This window comes from Perna viridis, chromosome 15 (genome assembly GCF_037379345.1).
Source record: "Perna viridis isolate PV_CMFRI_1.1 ecotype Kerala chromosome 15, ASM3737934v1, whole genome shotgun sequence".
Taxonomy (NCBI): Eukaryota; Metazoa; Mollusca; class Bivalvia; order Mytilida; family Mytilidae; genus Perna; species Perna viridis.
The window spans coordinates 20,220,009-20,243,595 of record NC_142459.1 but is presented as its reverse complement, the minus strand read 5'-3'; the positions used below and the strand labels follow the sequence as shown (position 1 = coordinate 20,243,595).

Genomic DNA, 23,587 nt, shown 5'->3' with positions numbered 1-23,587 from the left:
TTGCGAGTGTGAATTTAGCCATCTCCACAGTGAACTGGTTTCACTATCGCGATCAGTGTAAATCGACCTTTGCTCCTACATAAATTACGTCATTCCTCTACCAGAAGAACGCTGATATGGATTTTTATGGACACATTATTTCGTTGGAAAATTCTTAGATTGACGGTAAATACAGTTAATTCTAAACATATGTGGTAATAAGCAGTTAAGCACAGAAGACCTCTCCTAGATGATAGATCGCCTATTTACACCACTTTGAGTTTGAAGTCAACTTTATTTTAAGAACTGATATCCGCGTCTGATATGTCGTGCTAAAATGAGGAAAAAAGCACAGTTTTATCAAGGATTTTACAGTAGACAACTTTTAAAGAAATCCTTGGTTTTAAGGTCACAAGTTAAATAAGAAGCTAAGTGTAATAACAAACAACTATCGTTACCTTTACAGATGTGTGCTTCTATATAATAAGAATGAATATTGAGTAAACAATAGCCACGCTTCAAAGGTAAAAAGGACTGCATAAAAATGAAATATTAATACAACGTAAAAATATTAAAGAATATATATATGCAATAGTTTCCCTGAAAAAATGTTTTAATTAGACACTGACCATTTTCATCCTTAAAAAAGTGGGGATGTTTGAAAAGATGTTCACAAGCACACAATTTTTTGTTTGATTTTCAGCATCAGCTGAAATCTTTATTTTCATTTGGAAATCTGCCTTGTTAAGTAATGGAAAAAATTAAGGATTTTTAGTTTAAAAAAAAATTGAAAAAATATGGAATCATTATTTTATCTTTTTCAATGCATCATTGACCTACAAAATTTTGTTGAAAGGATGTTTTTTTTAAAAATTTTTTGTATCTTTAATATTTGTGGTCAGGTGAAAATCCTTGATTAGCCTTTGCAGGTTAGACTGAAAATAATATAAAAAATATTGTGGCTATTATGCTTACTTCACTGTCGTGTTGTGAGAGAGTACATGAGAATCAAAATGAATACGTTAAAATCATCATTTTCTAAATTTGTTTTTATGAAGGAGGAATAGGTCTTTGTAGCAACTTTTGGGTAAAAAAAATCATCATATTAGGCCTCACGGTAAATAAAAAAAATCGTAGATTCTCATCCCCTCCAGACCAAATTGTTTTCACCCTCCCTGACCATCTATTGTTCGATATCTTTCAGATGACTAGTACAGTTGTAACTGTTTGAAATGAACCTACTTCACGTTTGACCATGGGTTCAGGTTGAACACAGAAGACCATTTACATTTCATACTTGATCATATTGAATTATTATATTAGATTTGTGATGGATGAATTAAGTGACTCAAGAGAATTGATAGAGACAAAAGTCTCCACAAAAATAGAGAATAATTCAGCTGACTTACAGATTATATCAGTAAAACAGGAGATACCCGTGGTTCCTGTTGAACTTCATGAAGTCAACACCCAGGGAGACATGGATCATGAAGGTGAAGATAACACTCCTGTTAACCAGGGCAAAGAGGAGAACAAGAGCACTGTGCGGCAAACGGGAAATGCAGTGAGGACATTTAGGTTGTGGCTTAGAGAAAGGAATTTATCTGTTAACTTTGAGAATATGACTGATGAAGAATTGGACCAGGCTCTCACTAAGTATTATCCAGAAATACGGCAGGAAAATGGTGATAGATATCAAAAATCGAGTCTGATTGCCATGCGTCATGGTCTTAATCGGTACATTATGTCCAAGATGGGACGAGAAATAACTAAAGATGCCAATTTTAGTGCTTCACAAAGAGTATTCAAAGCTGTTTGTAAAAATTTGAAAAAGTACGGGAAAGATAATGTGGCACATTACCCACCCATAGCCAAAAATGATTGGGTCAGAATGTGCAAATACTTCAAAGATGGCAAAGTGGCACCAAATGTACGCCTACTTCAGAAAGTATATGTAGACTTAATGATGTTTTTTGGAAAAATGATCAGGCAGGATTTTCACCAACTTGGACAAGATGATTTTGAGATGAAATACGATGAACAGGGAAAGTTGTATCTAACTCATTCAGTAACATATAAATGTGGCAAGATGTATGCAAGAGAAGGTATTAGAGAGTACTGTGTTTTATTCATGGCTACCAATTTTTGTGGCTTAGGGAAAACAGTATCAGTTTCTGGATTTTTGAATTTGTGGATTTGAAATTCTATCACACAAATGAATGGAAAATTTCCTCTTTGTTGGAAACCAAATTTCGTGGTTTACCAGACCCACGAAAACCACGAAAATTGGTGCCCCATGAGCAATAATACTTTCACAGTAAATTTATTTATTTATACTGGAGTATTACATGTACCAGTGTTCTAGGATTCCCATTCCTGTCACCCTAGGCACGTGAAATTTTGGTGACTGTGAGGGAGAGTACGTTAGTATGTTCTTCTAAGGGGAAAACTTAAAATAAATGAAGTATTTGTTATAAGCTGATAATTTAAATATATTTTGAAACAAGTTTTATGATAGATGTAGGTTGGTTCTCTTTTAGCATACTGGTTATTTTATATGACCTGGCTTACTTGGTGCTGTGACGTCATTTGTACACGCAGATTCTAATAATCCTAAATAAAATAATGTTTTGGTAACAAATCAGTTATAGATACATGTACTTGTATTTAAAACATGCTCTCTTTGTATAAAACAATATCTTGAATGAGCAGAAAAGTGGTACTTTGAAAAGAAAATCATTTACTTTCAACAAGTCAAACTATGAAAAAATCCACAATAATTAATGTGTGTTTTTCTGATGCTTTTCGTCTACAAAAAACATATTTTGCAAAGAATATGCACATTATTGATCTGATATAAGTTATCTCCCCTACAGACAAAAAAAAAATCAGAGATACATGGATATTAGTAAAAAATTATTGGTATTAGTTACATTAGATCAAAGTACATGTATAAAAAAATATTTTAGATTCTCATCCCCTCCTGACCTGAAAATTTCAGCTCCTCAAAAAGATTTATGTAGATTTTTTGTCCATTTTGTGTCAATTTCCTTAAAATTGACAGTATTTTTCATTAAAATTGATGAAAAAAGCAAAAAAATAAAATTCACCCACTCACTGCAAATTTTGAGCTAAGTTGGATGAGAATCTAGAATTTTTTATTGTTGCTCATATACTGCTTTTTTTGTAAGTAAATCAATGAATTAAAACAAAAATTTACAAAGTAAATAATATTTCAATATTTTGTTGCTTATCTGTTGTACATTTATTTTATGTATTATACATGTACATATAAATGCATTACATATAGATTACTGTAAACATTATTTTTATTTTGCAAATTTTGCTTTTTCCCAGTGAACAGATAAGCACAAAAAAAAATAAAATCTGCAAATTTGATTTTAAACACCATGAAACGCTAATAATTTTTTTTAAACTGCAAAAATTGATACCAGTGGATGTGTCTGCAAAAATTACCTACCATTAATAATTGATTTGTTTACATTATAGGCTTCTGTAATAAATCTATTATTAACTAACGTTAGAATATTAGCCTAAAATGATCAAAACTGCCAATATAATACAAAATACAAAAGTGGGCCAATACAGGATTAAGCCATCCAATACAGGGTTTAGCTGTCTAATAGGGGATTAAGCCTATACAGCTTTTTACCCACCCAAAGATCATTTTCTGATATTGGCTGGGTTAAAATCCATATTGGCCTTGGCCAATATGACGTATTGGGCTAGTTAGTCAATAAGGGTATAATTGCACAAGGTTTACCATATTGGCTGAGTTATTAATCCTTGGCTAGCAATATTGGACTTGGGCTACGCCTCAGTCCAATATGGCTAGCCTCGTACCAATAAATAAGCCAATATGGAAAACCTTAAGCAATAATACTGGTATATTATTTTTTGCAGGGGATCCATTGTGTCCCGTTAATTCCTTTATTATAATTATCTTCTTTAGGAGATCCATTATGTCCTGTCAAGTCTTTTATGGAATATTTAAGTCATCTTCACCCAGAGACCACCAGATTGTTCTTGCGACCAATTCAAGGAAACTTAAAAGTATGTTGGTACAGTAATAATCCCCTTGGATTAAAGCCATTATCTGCTATTATGAAGGAGATAAGTATGACTGCAGGACTTTCTCGCCTGTATACTACACATTCACTCAGAGTTACGGATCGACCCAATATCAGCACACAAGCAATGGAAGGTAGAGATATTATTCTGTTGGTTTTTACTTAGAAAGGAACAATAAGGGTATCAGGCAGGTTTCTAGTCTTTGAGATTAAAGGATTAATAAGCCTGATATAACATTCCAGCTGAAAGTGTCCCAATGATAAAAGAGGTTTTTTTAACAAAGAATTTGGGAATAGTTCAGCATGTCCCCCTCACTTAGGTGGGGAGTCATATTGTTTATGCTGTGTCAACATGTATATGTCTGTCTGTCTGTCACACTTTTGCAAGCGCAACACCCTGGGACATGATATATTGTGCATATTACCTGGAGTTTATGATCCACTGAATTTTATGGAAGTTATACCCATTTGAACTTGAAAATAGGCGAGACAAATGTTTGTGTAGGCTAGAATGAAATTAAATTATAAGGCAGTACATGGACAGTTATGTTGTCCTGAAGAATTTTTATGGACTGAAGTGTAACTGAGGTCCACATAATTTAAGACAACAACTGAATGGTCCATATACTTCCATTAGACCAACTGTGTAATTTTCATTTGCCATATTATATTTCAGGTTTCATATGTAAAAAAAAAAATTCACACCCTATTCTAGAAGATGTGAGTGTAGTAATAATAATTCATATCTATCTCCTAAAGGGCGATAATTGTCTGCTTGGGAGCAGTAAGACTACTGTGACGGTGATAAAAAGGAATTTTAGTTAATATATTCATTAATATAATCTATCCACTTTATCATTTTTTTCGCATATAGCATTTACTTTAAATAGTGTCTGTTTTTTAAACGACTGCAAAAAAATTGCAGTGGGATAATGGTATAATGTTGTTGTCTATTGACACTTGATTTTTGAGCAGTAACTTCAGCATTAGTTGGAAGATCTTCAGGATATTTTACAACTTGATTTTTAAACAACAAGAGGCAAGTAAGTATTGATTTTTGAGATGATGGCCCCACCCATTTTGGAACTTGGTGGCCTAAAAGGACTGAAAAAAACAGGCATTTCATAAAACTTGAATATATAAATACAGTAAAAGCATTTGGATCTCTATGAATTTTACATCAATATTTCATTCTTCGAAGGTCTGAATGGGATTGATTTTATTTTCTCTTTTAGCTATGCTTAAAGTATTAGATGAGGAAGTTGTTGGGAGTCCAGCTTCCTGTGACAGTGATAGTGACAAGGATCCACCATCTACTGGTCCTAAACATGTTGCATGCCAGAAAAGGTTTGGAAATATCTCTGATAGTGACTTAGACTTGACTGGGACTGACTGCTTGTCAGATAATGATAAAACTCAACGAAGCAACATAGGTGCTGCAAAACAGCTTCGAATTTTTCTGAAGTCCATCGGGAAGGATGAAAACTTCCCCGACTATGAAATGTCAGAATTGAATGAGGTTCTTATTAAATTTTTCCAGAATGCTAGAAAAGAAGATGGTGATATGTACAAAGTTAGCACTTTAAAATCATTTCATTTTGGTCTCAATAGATATTTAAAAGGTCAACCACACTGCAAAAATTATGATCTCAGGTTCCATCCAGCATTTAAGACTTCATATGAAACATTAAAGTCAATTTGCACAGAATATGGAGTTGTTACTGAAGAGGGCATTAAATACAATCCTATTCCTGAGAGAGACTTACATAAGCTTTATGCATCTCCTCTTCTGAGTACCGATACCCCAAAAGGATTATTCAACAAAGTTCAATTTGAATTACGATTGCTTGTTTGTGGCAGTATTTTTGAAAAGTTTCATACCATGGAAAAAGATTACTTCATTGTGGCAAAAGATGAGCTAAGCAAGATTAGATATGTTCGGAATAATTCTAAAAAGTCTAGTTTGTTGGTTAAGGAGAGTTTCATGTATGAAATGCTAGGCTCACCATATTGTCCAGTAGCTTCATTTGAATTGTATCTACAAAAGCTAAACCCTGGTTGTAACTACTTATGGCAGCACTCTTTACCTCGAGCCAATCCTGATAACCAACGTTGGTACACTGACTTACCCTGCGGAGAGAAAATGATGTCAAAGTTCATGACTAAACTGAGCCAGGCATGTAAACTGAGTCAAGTATACACAAACAGACATATCAGGGCAACAGATCCTAATGTACTGGTTAAAGTGCTGAATAAACTTGATAAGGCGAGGGTCGTGTTGGTTCATAATCCTGTGATAACTGCACCAAAGAAGGCATCTGGTAAACAGGTAATACTTTAACAATTTGATTCTCAATAGACCCTTTTGTGCTAACTGTGTACACTTCCACGAGGAAAATTCTTTTGTTCTACCCAAGCCTTACCTCATGGATGTGTAGATTGGCATGCTCATCAAACGGGTTTACTGAGTTCTATAAGTGCTACATATAATAATCATGTGAATTTACATATGATAGTCATATGATTATCATATGATTCTTATACTGTAAATGTATTAATTTTCACAGTTGCTAATTTTCGTGGATTATGTCAAGTGAACGTGTTCGGGGGTATCAATTTTTGTGATATCAAAAAATGATTAGCGTTATTTAGTGTTAAAAATCAATTGCGCAGGTACATGTACTATTTTTGGCGCTTATCTGTCCACCACGAAAAAAATAGTGAAAATTAATACTTTTACAGTATTTGCTTCTAAGGTCTTTTGACCACGGTCATGGTAAAACAATTATAAACGTATGACCAAAGGCAAAGACATAGTGTATAGTGGGTTATTTTTGTGGGGTACTAATTTTGGCATAATTTAGCAATCAGACTATTAAAACATAATTCTGAGAAATATTAACTGTGAGCTTAGGAACTTCGAGCACAACTTATCAAATGTCAAAATTAGAATTGCCCAAATTGTTGGCCTACTTTTTTGCCTAAAAATCAAAAGATTGGTTTTCCTATTATTTTGTAAGACAAATGTTTTGATGTGTTTTAAATATTCATAAAAATGAACATTTCCATTTTGGTTTGAAACATCCATAGATTTTTTTTTTAAATATCTACCAGAACATTTTTCTTGTGAAAAACATAGTCTTACCATTTGATGAATTAATCCCTGGTGACCACTTGCATTATTTGTATAAGTTGTTTTTTTTAATGGTGATTAAATTTTTTGCTATTTTGTAAGAAGACTTTTGGACACAAAAAAAACCCCACAAAATTTATAATCCTTACAATGTAGAGTTATTTCTCCTCATGGACATGTATATTCTAGTATTTTATAAATTCCAGGATAAGGAAAATTAAGTTACACACATTTTTACAACAAAACATGAATATTTCAACCTGTGTAAAAAAATGTTTATTGTCCCCCGCAACATGTAGCAGGGGTACATAGAAATACAGGGGTTCCGTGCTTCTGTCGGTGTGGGTTTTCCACACTTTTTTTTGTAATGCTCCTACCAAATAAGTTTGTTTTTGGTACGCAGCCTTATTATGAAGAGTTACAGATTAAGGTTGACTTTTGTTATGGTTGAATGATTTTTACAGAAATTATGTCCCTTGGATTTAGAAAATTTCAGTGAATTTAAAGTTTTCCACACTTTTTTTTAATGCTTTTACCGACTGATTTTATCTTTTGTATGTAATCTTACTATGAGAAGTTACAGATTAATTTCGACTCTGGTCATGGTCGAATGATTTTTAGTATGATGTTATTAGTCTTTCTCTGTTATACAGGATGATGATGATTCAACTTCAGTCAAGATACCAGTCCCACAGAGTTCAAGCAGTCAGGATCTAGTAGTAAATATCAGTCAACCATCAACAGCACAGCTGCCCAAACAATCAATGGTTTCTATTCTCCCAAATGGGAAGGTACCAGTATTAACCATTTTATACCTTCACAGTTGAGTCACTCATGTCATTCATTGTGACTCTACCAAAGTAAAAACTGGGAGAAATTGCTCCATTTTAATAGTTTTCAATATTTTTTTCTGTCTTTCACTGAAATGTTATTAAATTGCAACAAACATTAAATATACCTTGGTATAAAAGCAGAAGTTAATTACTGACAATATTTGAAATGATGACTCCACTGTGGAGAGTGGAGACACTGTGACTTCACTCAAAATATCTCCACTGTGAAGAGTGAATTTGTGTTGGCAGTAGTGTATGTTCAGTACAAGGTTTCAGGCTGGTAAGAGGGAAAGGGTGCATGGATAGAATTAAAGGCCAAGCAAAGAGAGGAAAGAAAATTTTTGGAAATAGAATTTGTGAAATCAAGATTTCATGCAAAACAATTATTTTCCATTCATAGGGGGGGGTCATGGGTTATGTCCAGCTTACTTTTCCTTGGATCTGGGCCTGAATACTGGGCTTTAAAATAATTTGATACAGCTGAGAACAAAACGTTGTCATCAGGAGAGTGTAAAATTTTGTATTGGCCAGATTTTTTTCAGATTATTATATACATGCAGGGTTTGACTTTACAATTTTATGAGCCTTGTCCTATTGAGCAAGTTAGTGAAACAACTTGCCCAAATTGAAATTGAAGTTGTCCTTTCAAGTAGTGTAATTATCACAAATTTAATTTCAAAAGTGAGATTAAAAATCAATATAATGAGAATAGGTATGGTGTATATGTCAAAGATACAACAACCCCACTGGGCTGAAATGTCAGCCCAAGGCTACCAGTTGGTCATCAATGAATGATGAGGAAATCCTCATACCACAGGGCAGACTGCAGCTGGTCCCAAAGCATCATTATACACAGACAGAGTGAAAGAGTTGCCCCAATATACTCAGGTAAAATAAAAAATAAACTAAAGGTGAAAATAAAACAAGACACATAAAGGCCAGAAATTTTATGACTTTGGACAGACACATAAAATACAGTGGGGTTAAAGTACTTTGGCGTGATCATAACCCTCCCCCTCTAAAATCTGGCCACTGTGGAAAAAAATATTACACAATTAAACACACCTAAAAATCAGTTCAAAAAGGATGGTAAGAAAATGTAAGACCATAGAATCTAAAATTCTATGGTAAAACAGAACAGTTTGTAGAGTACATAGCAGTACAGTGAAATACTGGTAACAGGACAGTTTGTAGTGAACAAACAGTGAAATACCAGTTATTCCTGTCTAAACCCAACCCTGGAAACCCAAAAAACCTCTCTAAACCGTACATTTTTTTAGAGTCACTTTGTGTCAGTTTATGTATTTTGAACCTTAGTAAACCGAACACGGTGTCTTAACTGACGTAATTATAAATTTCTTGGGTTTAGCAGGTTTCAGTGTAGGTAAATATACAAAGTTTATGAGTATTTAAGGAGTAAGACCTAAGGTTAGGGACACAACTTTTACAAATAATTGGAACGTTTGTATTAAGCAATTTACATCAGTCTCAAAAAGCATCAAAGTAACTTACATTGATTTCATACTGTTTCAAATAAAAGCTTGATAGGTTATGGTAAAATTGAATATGATACAAACATATCACTGATTTCAAGAGTTACGTCCCTTACCCTAGGTCTACCTCCTTAAGCTGTCTCCTTTGCATAAAGTGAGTTTCATTGTATTAAGATAATTTAAGTGTGAAAAATTTTATATTGACAAAAACTCGTATTTCTAAATATATTTGTTGACAGAACTTTGAAATAGACCCAGAGTGGAAAAAACAGCTCCAGAGTCTGGATTTATCTCAAGTATCCAAGCAAAATAGTGTGATGCTCGTTCCCGTCAAAGTTAGTGATAAAAAGGTAACCAGTAACATCATTACTATACATACCTTAAAATGTAATCAGCATGTCCATTCACATACTGCAGTTCGTTTTTTTTCATGTACAATGAAAATCATGTACGTACAATTTTACGAGTCAAATGTTCCTGCACATACATTAACAGTATTGCTTTTTTAATTTTAATCATTGAATTTCTGTTCTTTCTTTACATCCGTCTTCTGGAACAGAACACTCATTGTGAAAATGAATAATATTTTATTACATCATATTTGAAATATTAGTCTGAATGTGTTGGATAATTTGTGGTACTAAATTATATGTTTTTCCAGTACAATAAATTGAGAAAAAAACTAAAAAATATCTGGGTAGTCATAAGATTAGATCTCAACTTTTTACATTTCTCTTAAAAAACAGAAATGAAAAAAATCACTTACCAGTAGATGAAATTAAAAATTATGTAATAATGTTAATTTTTTTTAAATGTGGATCAATTAACAGCCTAACAGTGTTTCCTTGATTTTGTCTGATGAACATTTTAATAATGAATCACTGTTATATTTTTTTTGGTCTATGTGGAAATAATGAATCGGAACACCTCAGTCTTTCTAATTACACGAAAGAAAAACCTCAGAGGCACTAGCAGATTGATCAGTCCAGAATTTCACTGATCTGATTCTAAAATTATAGTTAAACTGGTTGAATTTTTTACCATTACTTTTTTTCTTAGCTCCTCGCTTTGCGCCAAAATTTTTGGAAGAGTTTATGTTTTTTATTTCTAGTGTTATCCAACTAATATTTTTATCGCCACCTGGTGTTACTTTGATTCATGTATGACTACAATTCCACCAAATTTTTCAAGAAGAAATTCTCCTTTCTGCATTTTAGGTTAATTTTTAGTGTAGCGGGAATGGTTGAGTAGTTCCGATGGAGGAAATGACCGCAATCACATGGTGCAAATTAATAACCTATGTTGCAGGTTATTTTGAAATGTGCACCATCGGCAGTGAGGTTATTTCAAATAGACTGAAAAATTAGAACAGTCATTCATTATAATATGATTTTAGTATCAAAAATTCAAGGAATAAATAAGCAAAAAGGATGATGACGTTACAGACACATTATAGAATTGGGTTGATAAGATGATGGACAAACTTTGTTATCCAATCAGAAAGTGTGTTACATCTGAAATTAAATAAAAATATATTAATTTTCAGTTTTGAAAAATAACTAGTATTCATGGTGTATTTGTGGGTACTGTTTTGGCATTTATTTGTCAACCCCCAAAATAGTGAAAACTAAGACGTTACAAAATATGATATATTTGCAGTTTTTATTCAAATCTTTTCATTCCTATACATAGTGAGTTTTTGGTGTACTGGTATGTTGTATTTACTACTAGTATTCAGTTGCTTTTTTTTTTTAATTTGAAAATTTAAAATGTTGCAATATCTGTAATCAATTTTCAGGATTCAGAGAAGAAGAAGCCTGCTAAACAAGCGTTAAGTGCCAAAATTATGGCACAATACAGACAAATAGCTTGCAAGAAATCCGCAGATACCGGTACAGTTAAAACCATTGCACCTGTCGTAAACGTTTCAAGTACTCCTTACAAGAATTGGTCATCCGTGGATACACATGTTACTGTTTCCTCCTCAGATGTTATATCTTCAAATCAATCAGTGGCATTACAGTCCCCAATAGAAATTAAATCCACAGGACATAAAAGAGCAGCTGTTGAAAGGCCTGTAACCAGAGCACTCTGTAAAAAGTCTAAAGTTGATACTAGTAATGATAGCAATAGACTGAAATCTATTAAGATAGGAAACCAAATTGTCTTTTTTGGGAACAGAACAAAAACCTCAGAAAACCATAAACCAATCTTCTCAAGTCCTTCAAAAATTTTGCAGTTTAAATTACCTGTCAAATTACAGAAATCCAGTTCATCAAACCAGGAATCCAATGAATTAGAACAGAATTCAACAGATCTTAAACAAACTAGTGATATTAAAATAGAAATAGTAGATGATAGTTATGATGCTGCCTCAGGTTGTGACATAGAATGTGATAGAGAAAGTTCCACTCAGGACATTGATAGGGCTCAAACTGACATCAGGTAACATACATTGTGATCACTTTTGATAAGTCAATAAAGTTAACATTACAAATTATATGGATAGTCAAAAACATCTTTATCCTATCATCTGTTGTAATAATTTTTGTATTTGTAGAATAAATGCATGATGATTATAGTTAAAATGTATTATGTGTCCTAGTGTATCATAATCATGGGAACAGTCCTTCTGTATAGGTCTCTTTTTTTCTGACGAACTAAATGAAGATTTTTACATTTTTCAAAAGCAAAATATATATTAATAAGGTGGGTTACAGAACCCCACTGACACCCACAATTAAAGAACTATTGGAGTTTCCACCAGGGCATATTGGAATCACCTTGTCTGACTGTCTCCAAATTTTGTCATAATACCTTGTTTCTTTGGGATGAATTGGTTTCAAATTTTTTCATATGACAACAGATGCATTTTCATGTATAATTTTATAAAATATTTGACTGTTATAGTAAATCCATGGAAACAAGTACAACTGCACCAGAGACCTCAACTAATGACGATGAATTCCCTTTATTGATGGAAGTGGAAGATCATGTGTCTGTCAGCGGTGATAGTATGTTACATATGTTTATCTATTGTTTTATGGATGAAGGCTTCTGTACTAGAAAACTCTGGTAGCAGGGTTGGGTCAAAGATTTATGTATGCAGGATTCTGTACTAGAAAATTCTGGTAGCAGGGTGGGTCTGAGAATTATGGATGAAGGATTCTGTATTAGAAAACTCTCGTAGCAGGGTTGGGTCAATGATTTCAGATAAGGACAGATGTAAATACAAGGAATTGTTGAACGGAATGAGGCTCGAATTTATCGAGAGATAAATTTTGGGGAGATAAAAATTTTATTAATAAATTAATGTAAAAATGCAGGTTCTACATAAATCAATATGCTGAACCACAAGATAAATGAAACTTAGAGATGCTTAGAAAATTGATACCCATGTATAAAAATATGTAAATAATGTATGAATAAATAGAATACATAAAGCAAAACACCTGGAATTGTGCCTGTATGTCGAAATATTTCACAAATCTACAATACATATATTCCTAGGTGAAATGTCTGATGATGAAGTTGAAGATGAGGTAACAGAAACCAAAGGAACTGAGGTATAACTGTTATTTGTATCTATAGAACACAGGAATGCCATTTTTTGTAGATTTGTGGATTTCCACTTTTACAAATGCAGATTTTCACATCCATAAGAAGCAATACATACTTACAGGATAAAGTTCTGCTATTAAGAATCTGTCCGTGTAAAAATCAGGCAAATCCTATCATATGGGTGGCACATCATAATTTTTTGCCATTGAATTTTTTGTTACAACACAGTGTATATATGATACAAAATGTATGTATGTCAAAATTTTTTTTCAAGTTGACAATGGATGACTCAGAAAATGATTTTTAAAGTTCCCTATCAAAGCAACCAAATTTCGCCCAAAATAAAGAGTTATCTCCCTTTGTCAATGAATTTCAAAGATTTTTGTGTAATGTATTTCTCTTTAATCATTGCAGTAAGTCAAGAACCAACATTCAACTTTGAGAAAGGATGCATTTATGATATGAAATAGAGGAAAAATGTTTTGAAAACAAATTTTGTCATATGCCACCCACTGCCTGGTTTTTGCATTGATACCCTCCGGTAGTAAATAGGTGTTTTATGGTAGAATGTTTTAAATCATCATAGATGAAGTGTTTTTACCAAAAAATGCCTTTAACATTGTTACTGACTTACAATTTCTGTGCAAATGATTGGTATCTTTTCAAATCTACCAGAGAATAGGTGAAGTCAACTAGAAATACTTTCAGGTCATCAACATCTCATTTTAGTGGTGCTTTACGTCCCATTTTAAATAAAGCAAAAAGGAAATTTCCTGAACATTTTAACTGCATATGAACGTTTTAAAAAACACCCTGACCTTTGGTTTGGCATTAAACATTGTCAGATGCCCTTTTGCTTGTTGAGTTCCACTAAAAATTGCATGCAAACCAAAGCAGTAACTTCTATAAATAGCCTCAATAATTTATTAATGATTGTAGTTATCCTTATATTGCAGGCAGTTTCCAGAGAATCGTCTAATGACGTAATTTCCTCTGTATCTATCAAACAGGAGCCAGAAGAAGATAGTCAGCCTCAGCTGTATATTGTACCTGGCAATCCTATTCAGGTAATCGATAGACACCACATTCTAACAGGTAATCCAGAGACACCACATCCTAAAAGTTAATCCATAGACATCACATTCTAAAAGGTAATCCATAGACACCACATTCTGACAAGTAATCCATAGACACAACATTCTAACAGATAATCCATAGACACCACATCCTAACAGGTAATCTGTACACACCACATTCTAACAGGTACACTGTAGACACCACATTCTAACAGGTACACTGTAGACACCACATTCTAACAGGTACACTGTAGACACCACATTCTAACAGGTAATCCGTAGACACCACATTCTAACAGGTAATCCAGACACCACATTCGAACAGGTAATCGGTAGACACCAAATTTTAACAGGTAATCTGTAGACACCACATTCTAACAGGTAATCTGTAGACACCACATTCTAAAAGGTAATCAGTAGACACCACATTCTAACAGGTAATCCATAGACACCACATTCGAACAGATAATCCATAGACACCACATTTGTTGTAATGTTGAATACCATTGCACAAAATTGTAAATATCAGGATACTGTATGATAGATCTACAATTTGGCAATTTTGAGGCAAAAAGTTATACCAATAAATTTGCTAAAATACCCCAAAGTTTGCATCCCATAACAATTACTGTGAAAGTACTTTAATACATGGATGCCTATTTTCGTGGATCTGGGAAGATACAAATTTGTGGATTCCTGAATTTATAGTTCTGAGGTTTTCAGTATATACACATTGATGGAAATCTCCTTTTTGTTTGGAACCAATTTCATGGTCTGGCTCCCCCACAAAAACCACGAAAATTGGTACCCCATGAACAATAGTTACTTTAAAAGTACTCTCTATTCAGTATATTGGTATATACCCCATCCTAAATGTTAAGCAATCAATCTTTTAGTTCTCTTTTACAAAGATTGATTAATGTAATAATATTTTAAAAAAAACCCAGCTTTTATTTACCCCTAAATTTACTGTGAAAGTATTAATGTTTGGGGTACAAATTTTTATGGTTTTTTTTTGTGGCCTGGGTAAACCACAAAATTTGGTTACCAACATAAAATAAACAATTTTCTTATTGTTTGTATGGTAAAGTTGTCAAATCCATGAATTCAAGAATCCATGAACTGACAATTTTCTCCTAAACCACGAATATTGGTACCCACGAATAAAAGTACCTACACGGTATTTCATATCACTTTACAGTTCAGATAAAAATTTAAAATAAATTTAATAATCCTAAAAATGGATTATCAAGGAGAAATTTTTTTCGCTTAATTACAGAGGTGTTTATTTATGGATTCTCCATACTTTCAACGAATTTTGCCTGCAATTTATGCTCTTCAGATTGTGAATCTCTCTATAGTACTGTTGTTAAAATCACACATTCGGGGTTTTGCAGATCATTTTCATAAAATACAGACAAAAATGGATTGTCATTAAGTACTGTGAAACTGTTATTGTTCAAGGGGTATCAATTTTCATGGATTTCGTTGGTTTGGAAAATCACAAAATTTGGTACCCAACGAAAAGGAAATGTCTCATTTTTATGGAAGAGTTGTCAAATCCACGAACTCAAGAATCTACAAACTGATCATTGTCCCCTAAACCATGAAAATTGGCACCCACGAATAAAAGTACTGTCACAGTACTTAAATTATGAACAAAAATATGAATTGTCATGAAATAGTTAAAATATGGATAAAAATATAAAAAATTTTGTGTTTATTGGAAAGTGTCATTTTGACTTTTGATGGTTGCCTGAATTTTAATATTAAGTGTCAGTCCCTGTAAGATTCAGGCAGAAGGTAAGATTCAGACAGAAGGTGAACATGGTATAAAAAACCCATAATTTTAATAGTGTAATTTGACTATTTGCACCATCAGAATCAAGGAAGGCAGAGAAGGTTTTCCATGTCATGCTGGTTTATTGAGTTACAATTTCATTGAAATGCAGCAAATAATGGTCTTTTTAAATAGAGAAAGCATCCTTGAGTGATATTTTATTGTCAGGTTGGTGGGTTTTTTGACATGCATGTTTCTGATTTTTCCAATTTTGCCTGATTCGCACAAACACTTACACTTAATCTTTTTTTTTTCAGTATCCTACTTCAGAACCACTGGAAGAACCACCAACACCCCCAGTAAAACAAGAAAGGGACACACTAGATATACCTATGGAACCACACTCCCTCAGATCAGTACTTACAATGCCACCTATAGAAGTCCAAAATTCAGCTTCAGGGCAACTGAACAGTGGCTGTAATGGATCTAGTTTTGTTATTAAGGAAAAAATGAAATGTTTCCTCAATAGAATACAGTCCAATGATAGTAGCTCTGAAAGCTCAGATACTATTTTTGCAGAAAATGTACAAGTGCCAGAGACCTCTAATTCTAGTCCATTAAACACTAATATCCAAGAAAAAATGAAAAGATTTCTGAAGAAAAGGAATCCTCAACAGTTTGTTAATAGTTTTTCCGAGGTAAAGTTCTCTATTTCGCTAATGTTTTAACCAATTTTCACACATCTACACTGGTGTGAGAAAAATATTTAGCATCTCTAGAGAGATTTGAGATCTCAGGTTTTGATTGGCGGAGATAGATAAGGGCGAGCTTTGATTGGCTGAGATAGATAGGGGTTAGCTTTGATTGGCTGAGATAGATAGGGGTGAGCTTTGATTGGCTGAAATAGATAGGGGTGATTGGTTGTTGTTTGATTGTATCACATTGTCTATAAAATCTAATTGGTTGAAAGTTCTAACGTTCTTCTTTTACAACTGTTGACATCAAAGACAGGGGATAGCTAGAATTTTCACCATGACACAGATCCAGACTTAAGTCTAAGTTTTGTTTTGAAAATTGAAAAGAAACAGAATCTACAACTTAAGCTTGTGGCAGATCTTGAGAACTTTGCGTAATCAACTGGTTTTCATTGTAGATTCTATATTTTTCATCTTATCATGGGACTATGATGGTGCTCAGTCATCAAGTATTCACACAATTAAATATTTATTGTTAAATTTTAATTAAAAATTGGTTTGGTATGAAGCTGTAGAAGTCATTTTGATTGTTGTCTGATGTCAACTTCTTGCTTCATGTAATTGCTGTATGAAGGGAGTATACCTAGTATTTTACACATACAACTTCATTTTAAATAAAAATAAGATAATTAATTGGAAAGAGTGAATAACCAAAATATGATAACAAGTGACTAAGAACGCCTAGATTTAACGAATGTGTGGAACTTTGCACAAGTGATCGTATAGATTTTCTCAATTACTCGTTGCTTTTTTTTAACAGAAATTAAAGATTTTGTAAATAGCAAATTGATATTCGTGATGTGACGTTTTGGCAGGAGAAAGTGCAAGAGTGAAATTACTGAATTTATTTCACAGTGTGAATTATAGATTATTTTTTCACTGGAAACATGCAGTAAATCACTGCTATCTATATAACAATATCTAGAAAATAAATTGCTTGCAAAAATAAATTGGTTTACACTTTTCACTTTCAACCTAATTATATACTTGTTACATTGCAGCTTATGGCATCAGTAAATACTGTGTCAGGTTATCAGATGTTTCTTCTATCTAAAGCATTAATCAGACCCAGTACTGACTCATCAAGGAAACCGCTCTTTAGTGAAGCCATATGTAACATAGATAATGAGGTACTGTAAAATTGCTTGAATTATACCCCAATTCACTGAGTGGGTGGTATATTGGAGTCCATCCGCCATTCAACCAAATGTCATCACAATTATTTAGTCTTCTGATAGATGGATTAATTTCAAATTTGGTGAATGTTTTCATATAGATAGGGCATATATTGTAAGTGAATTTGGTGCCTACAATTTCAACTTCCTGTGTGAGTAAGGGTATGCTTAGCATGATGACGTGTGCAACTTAATCTTCCTGTGTCACCAACATTTAAAGCAAGTATAGATGCTGCTTGACTCTGTCTGTCCATCTGTCACACTTAAGGAGTATCCTATACTGTTTAATCTGTAACTTAAAAAGGTATAAACCAATTCCATTCAAACTTTGTACAGTGTGCAAATACATATTGAGGATGTGCACGTTATATTACGGAGAAATTATATTTTTTTCTGCTTTTTTTAGCATGTTGAAATTTATTTTTAGCAGTGTATATGCCATTATTAGTACATCACTGAAGGACATTTGTAATCCACACTGTGGTTTTCTTTTAACTTGCTTGGTGTTCATATACATATTGAAGATACATGTATATTGACAAATACATATGTATATGATGGTGATCCAGGTCTTTTTTCAACTCCATCATACAGACTTAGTGGTCACATTTAAATAAATGTTAAATAATCCAAGAAAGTAACAATTATACTAATTAAGTCAACACTTATGAAACTCATTTTTCCAAATAAAATCCAAAACTGAGAAAGTGATTATCATGAATATGTTTAATGTATAATTTACTGACATTTAAAACAAATTTTATTTTCAGTGTCTAATATATCTCAAGTTTAAACATTATTTCTTCTCAAGTCTAGGAGCAGGGCAATACTGCTTTCACGTCCCCTATTTTTATACTCCCCTGCAAACAAAGTTTTTTTGGTGGGAGTATATAGGTTCTACCATGTCTAGCTGTCCATCTGTCTGAGTTATATTCTAAGCAGCTTGGAAAATTGTTATGAATCTTTGTGGGATGTGATGTAACCACATGTATATGCACATACTGTCAGGAATTTTTGTTTAAACAAAAATGATAGAAATGATGGCTGTTGACCTAAGGCGTTTTTTAGCTGAACTTGGTCTCAAGCATTGTCCACAACCCCTCCTTAATGACTTGCAAGGTTGTTATGAAACTCAATGGAGTGTTAGATTACCATATGGAGATGTGCATATTGCCAGGAATTAATGTTTGGACAAAAATTTTAGAAATGACGGTTGTTTGACTTATGCATTTTTTCAGTAAAGCTAAGGTTTGATGCATTGACTGCAGCTCCTCCTTGAGGACTTAAAGAATTGTTATGAAACTTAATGGTGTGTTAGATTGCCATATGGAGATCTGCATATTGTCTGGAATAAGTTATATTCTGTTTTTGTGTTGTCAACAAAAAAAAACTACTTACTGTTTGGAGTTGGACATTTTAGAAATGGCAGCAAATTGTGTTTCAAAAGTGTGTAGTCTTTTCACCATAAAAATTGTGTCCAATATGAATCATGTGTCCACACTGGTCCCCCAATGTATAGGGTTCAACATGCTGCGAGGGAAATTAGTCTCATTAGGGGCCATGTCTAGTTTCATCAAAAATATTTTTTATTAACAGAATGTATTTTCTTCAGTCTCCTGCAGAACTTCCAACAGAGTCTTCAATCTCCTGAAGAATGACCAACAACACTTTCTACAACCTATATAGCTAAATATCTTGTACTTCACTGTCCATTAAACAAGGAGTGATCTTGAAAAATATCACTTTATGAATCATTGAATGAACAGTTAAGTATAAGATATTTAGCTACATGTACTTAAATGTGACCATTAAGTCTATAGTATGGAGTTGAAAAAAAAAAACCAGCGTCACCATCATATTTTTGTCAGTACATACAGAAAATGATTCCTGCTAAAATGTGCTAGATAATAGCAAAAAAAAAATATACAGAGTAACAAAAGCCACCAATGTCAATTCAGATACTAGGATTGGGAAGGCATGGACAATGGGTTATTTTCTCAGTGTGATAGTCAGATCAATGTCTTACTGATTTAAGTGTACTCATTATTCACCTTCCAGTAATCAGGGGCGGGTCAAGGTGAGGGTGTATGACCCCGCTTTTCAATGAAAAAAAATTTGGTAATATGCTTAGTATTGTATTGAATATGGCATGTCATTATCCGGTTTCCTTTTATACTGATTCTCGTAATTACGCCTCACCTTCATAAAATCCTTGATCTGCCCATGGTTATATATGTTATGGGTAATCATTTCATAATTCATGCAAAATTTAACTACGTAATGCACTCTAGATTTTTTGTTTCCAAAATGTCAATTGTTTCTGCCAAAACCAACAGGACAGGATTTTTATACCCCTGCTGCGATGTAGAGGGGGTAAACCATTTTACCCTTGTCAGTAAAATTTGTTCTGTCAAAGTTTTCTCAGCAACTACTCATCATAGACATTTGAAATTTGAACACATTCTTCCTGTAATTTTCCATTTAATGGGATCTGTTTTTCTTATTTTGTGATTGAAACTGGGGTATCACTAGTGAGGCATTGCTCCAGATTTCTTCTTTTCAATAGGGTTAAGAAATCACAGAGTGTTTATTTTGGAAGTGTTTGACATTTATTAAAATCAGTGTAAAAGATATTTGTATTTCAGTGGGGAGAACTGGACAAAAAGACCAGGGCATGGTATGGCAGCTGTGCTAAGACTCTTCGCAGAACTAAATTAATAGAAAAGGAAGTCCAAACAGAAAGACCTATGTGTATGCCAAAGAATGATTCAGGTAGGTAGTTCTCATATTTATATATAGAGCCAATTAAGTGTCAGTCCCTGTAAGAATTGGGCAGTAGGTGAAACATGGTATGAAAAAAACCCATCATTTTGATAATGTAATTTGACTATTTGCATCATCAGAATCAAGGAAAACAGACAAGATTTTCCATATCATGGTGAACCACTGAGTTACAATTTCAATGAAATGCACTGAAAATAAACATTTCAAGGGCAGATAACTCTGTCAAAAACCTCATTTTTCTAACATTCTATTGAAAAATTTCTGAGCAAAGCCAATGATTCAGAGATCAAATAATGGTCTTTTCAAGTAGAGAAAGCATCCTGGAGGGATATTACATTGTCACATTGGTGGGGTTTTGACGTGTATGTTTCTGATTTTTCTCGTTTTGCCTGATTCTTACAAACACTTACACTTAATGGCTATTTCAGCCTTTATATTGGTATTGAGGTCTTCCTTATCCTTTGACATTGTATGGGTAAACTTGTTACCTACGATAATTGTTTATTACAGTGAAACCTTTCTAAACAGAACTATTTGGACTGAGAGATGTGTATGTTTTATATAGGTGTACAGTTTACAGTACCTGAACCGATCCATAAAACAAAAATTGCGATCGGTCATCAATCACAGATCAGTTTCCATTCAGTCATCAATCCTTCAAACTGATCCATTAAACCGGTGATCACATCACGTGACCATAGTGCGGTCAATATATTTTATGGCTTCTGTTGTTTTCTTTATCAATTTTGTTTGTGCTGATCAGTTCAGGGACTGTACATAGGTTCAAAACATGTTGCGTCTGATGTAAAGAGATTTTAATTTACACAAGTTTTCAATTTGTCCAGGGTTTGGCTTAGATATGTTTCACTGTAATTAAATAAATAGCTAATTTGCTCTAATTTCTTTTTCTCTGTATGAGTATGAACAATATTATAAAAAAATACCTATTCACTACTTAGCTCTACTATACCCAATGGTCCGTCTGTTTTAGGCTGTTATTTGCCCATTCTTGCCCAAATTTTGCACAGAATTACCGATAACCACATTTTCCAACAAAGGGGAGGGGTTCTGAATCTCAGAACCTTCTACATTTAAGTAGAAACATTGCAGTGGCTAGAAAACATATGAATTAAACTACAGGAACTGACTAACTTTTAAAGAAATAAAAATATTCCTGAAGTAAGAATTTTCAGTAAAATGGATTGAAAAGGCATATTTGTATTAAAGAAGTTCCATTCAGCGGAAAAAAAGTTTTGTCATGGTAGGTAACAGATAGGACTTCTAAGTGTCACAACTTTCTGTAATCTGATATTCATTCAGAATTATTTCCAGTTTTTTCATTTGGAATAGATTTGTTTTTTACAATTTAACTTTAAATTAAATTAAATTTAAATTAAATCCTGTTACCCATGCAAACCTCTGGAAGAATAACTCGGGTAGGCTGCTCACATGAAGGTTCCATTTAGTGCCTCAATTATAGTTTATATTTTTAACCTCTAGTAATGCAATATCTTATATTTTTACTTTTCAGATTACAGATCGTTACCAAAGAAATCAATGTCTTCACGGCCATGTACAGATTGTAAGGTTCAGGCAGAACTCTATCAAAAGGAGACAAGAATTCAAGAGCTAGAGAAACAGCTTGAGCAAGCCAATAGTAAAAACAAAGAACTTGTCAATCTGGCATTAAATCTAAAAGGACAGTTACAGTTAAAAATTAAAGATCTGACTAACTGATTGTGGCTAAATATCTGTAACACAGTAGTACTTGATTATAGCCATAGGGTGACTATGTTTAAGGCACCAGAATCCTTTTGAGAAATAAAGGTTTCTGGTCTGTCTGTCTGTTCTTCAGGGTATTATACAGTGTACTTCAGGTCTATGAATCAATCCTATGAAGATGGATCAATATCATAATAAAGGTTGTTAAATAGTGATGTCACGACTGAGTTTTTTTCAAGTTTATGTGTGTAGATATACTATTTTGTGAATCAGAAAGTGCAAAAAGTAGGAGAGGTCTGTAGGTAAATGGATTCAGACAAATATTTCCAATGACTTTTAAAAAGTTCAAGATATATTGCATTATTTGTTGTGTATCTTTTATGACAATACACATGTTATGTTATAGAATTTTAGTTTCATTCTTTGAAATAACTTAAAACTAGGTGTGCACGCATTCATAGGTCAATCGAAAGTAAAAGTTCTGTGTGCTTATTAATTATATTTTGGTAAAATGGGATTAATATAATGGAAGAATTTTTTTTGGACGTTTCTTTTATATTGGGAATTGTATATTGTATCCTTTAATTCTTGACAACTATGTGTAGTAGTTAGTTATTTTTGTAATAGTTGATACAGGGTACAGATACACATTATTAGCTAAAATATAAATCTAGAACTCCTCTTGTACCCCTTTAAAAATCTCTGGATCTGCAGTCAAGTTTTTTTTTTGGAAGAGCTACTATCAAAATACATTATACATTTAGTACCAGTTTTATGAAGCAATTACTGTACATTTAGCAATGTTTGCATTTCTTATTGCAGGTCAGACTTTTCAGTTGAAATATGATTTTCAGGGAAAAAATACCTCGTCAGTGAATGAAAAACACACTATGTAATAGAAGTGTTGATTATTGCTGGTCAATTTGTTTGCAGTAATGAAACCATTACAGTAACTTCCAAAGTTACTAACGGTCAAATAAATCACCATGAAAACTTTTATAGCATTTTTTTTTAATTCACTTGTAAAATTGATTTTATGTTACAAAAACTGTCCAGCCTGTCTTCGACATTTTTTTTTATTACTGTAGACTCAATTAAGTGGCTAAATACTGTAAGCGTATTAATTTTCGCGGCAGCTTCTTTTTGCGGTTTCGGAAAAGTCAACATGTTTGTGGGTATTAATTTTCGCAGTTTTCAAGGTTGAT

The 23,587-nt window shown here is 33.1% G+C and overlaps 1 protein-coding gene across 7 annotated transcripts; it reads left to right on the top strand.

Moving 5' to 3' along the window:
- Positions 1-34: 34 nt before the first annotated feature.
- On the top strand, positions 35-22,790 carry LOC148597393 (uncharacterized). Of its 7 annotated transcripts, none has more exons than XM_088563086.1 (14): positions 35-165; positions 1,184-2,084; positions 3,953-4,204; positions 5,306-6,399; positions 7,857-7,922; positions 9,769-9,879; positions 11,328-11,974; positions 12,440-12,543; positions 13,040-13,095; positions 14,047-14,157; positions 16,264-16,644; positions 17,703-17,831; positions 20,522-20,648; positions 22,192-22,790. In XM_088563086.1, exons 2-14 carry the CDS (start codon positions 1,310-1,312, stop codon positions 22,395-22,397), a joined length of 4,059 nt encoding a protein of 1,352 aa, XP_088419212.1. In that variant the 5' UTR covers positions 35-165; positions 1,184-1,309; the 3' UTR covers positions 22,398-22,790. The 7 variants fall into 7 exon arrangements, with proteins under 7 accessions (XP_088419212.1, XP_088419211.1, XP_088419210.1 ...); XM_088563085.1 differs by having other exon boundaries at positions 7,857-7,994; positions 14,101-14,157; positions 22,192-22,602; XM_088563084.1 differs by having other exon boundaries at positions 7,857-7,994; positions 22,192-22,602.
- The last annotated feature ends 797 nt before the right edge of the window (positions 22,791-23,587 follow it).

Excerpts from the sequence above, each read along its gene's own strand:
- LOC148597393 (XM_088563084.1), top strand. The coding sequence starts at position 1,310 with ATGGATGAATTAAGTGACTCAAGAGAATTGATAGAGACAAAAGTCTCC. Across the intron at positions 17,832-20,521 it reads TATGTAACATAGATAATGAG|TGGGGAGAACTGGACAAAAA; the intron begins GTACTGTAAAAT and ends TTTGTATTTCAG. Across the intron at positions 20,649-22,191 it reads TATGCCAAAGAATGATTCAG|ATTACAGATCGTTACCAAAG; the intron begins GTAGGTAGTTCT and ends TTTACTTTTCAG.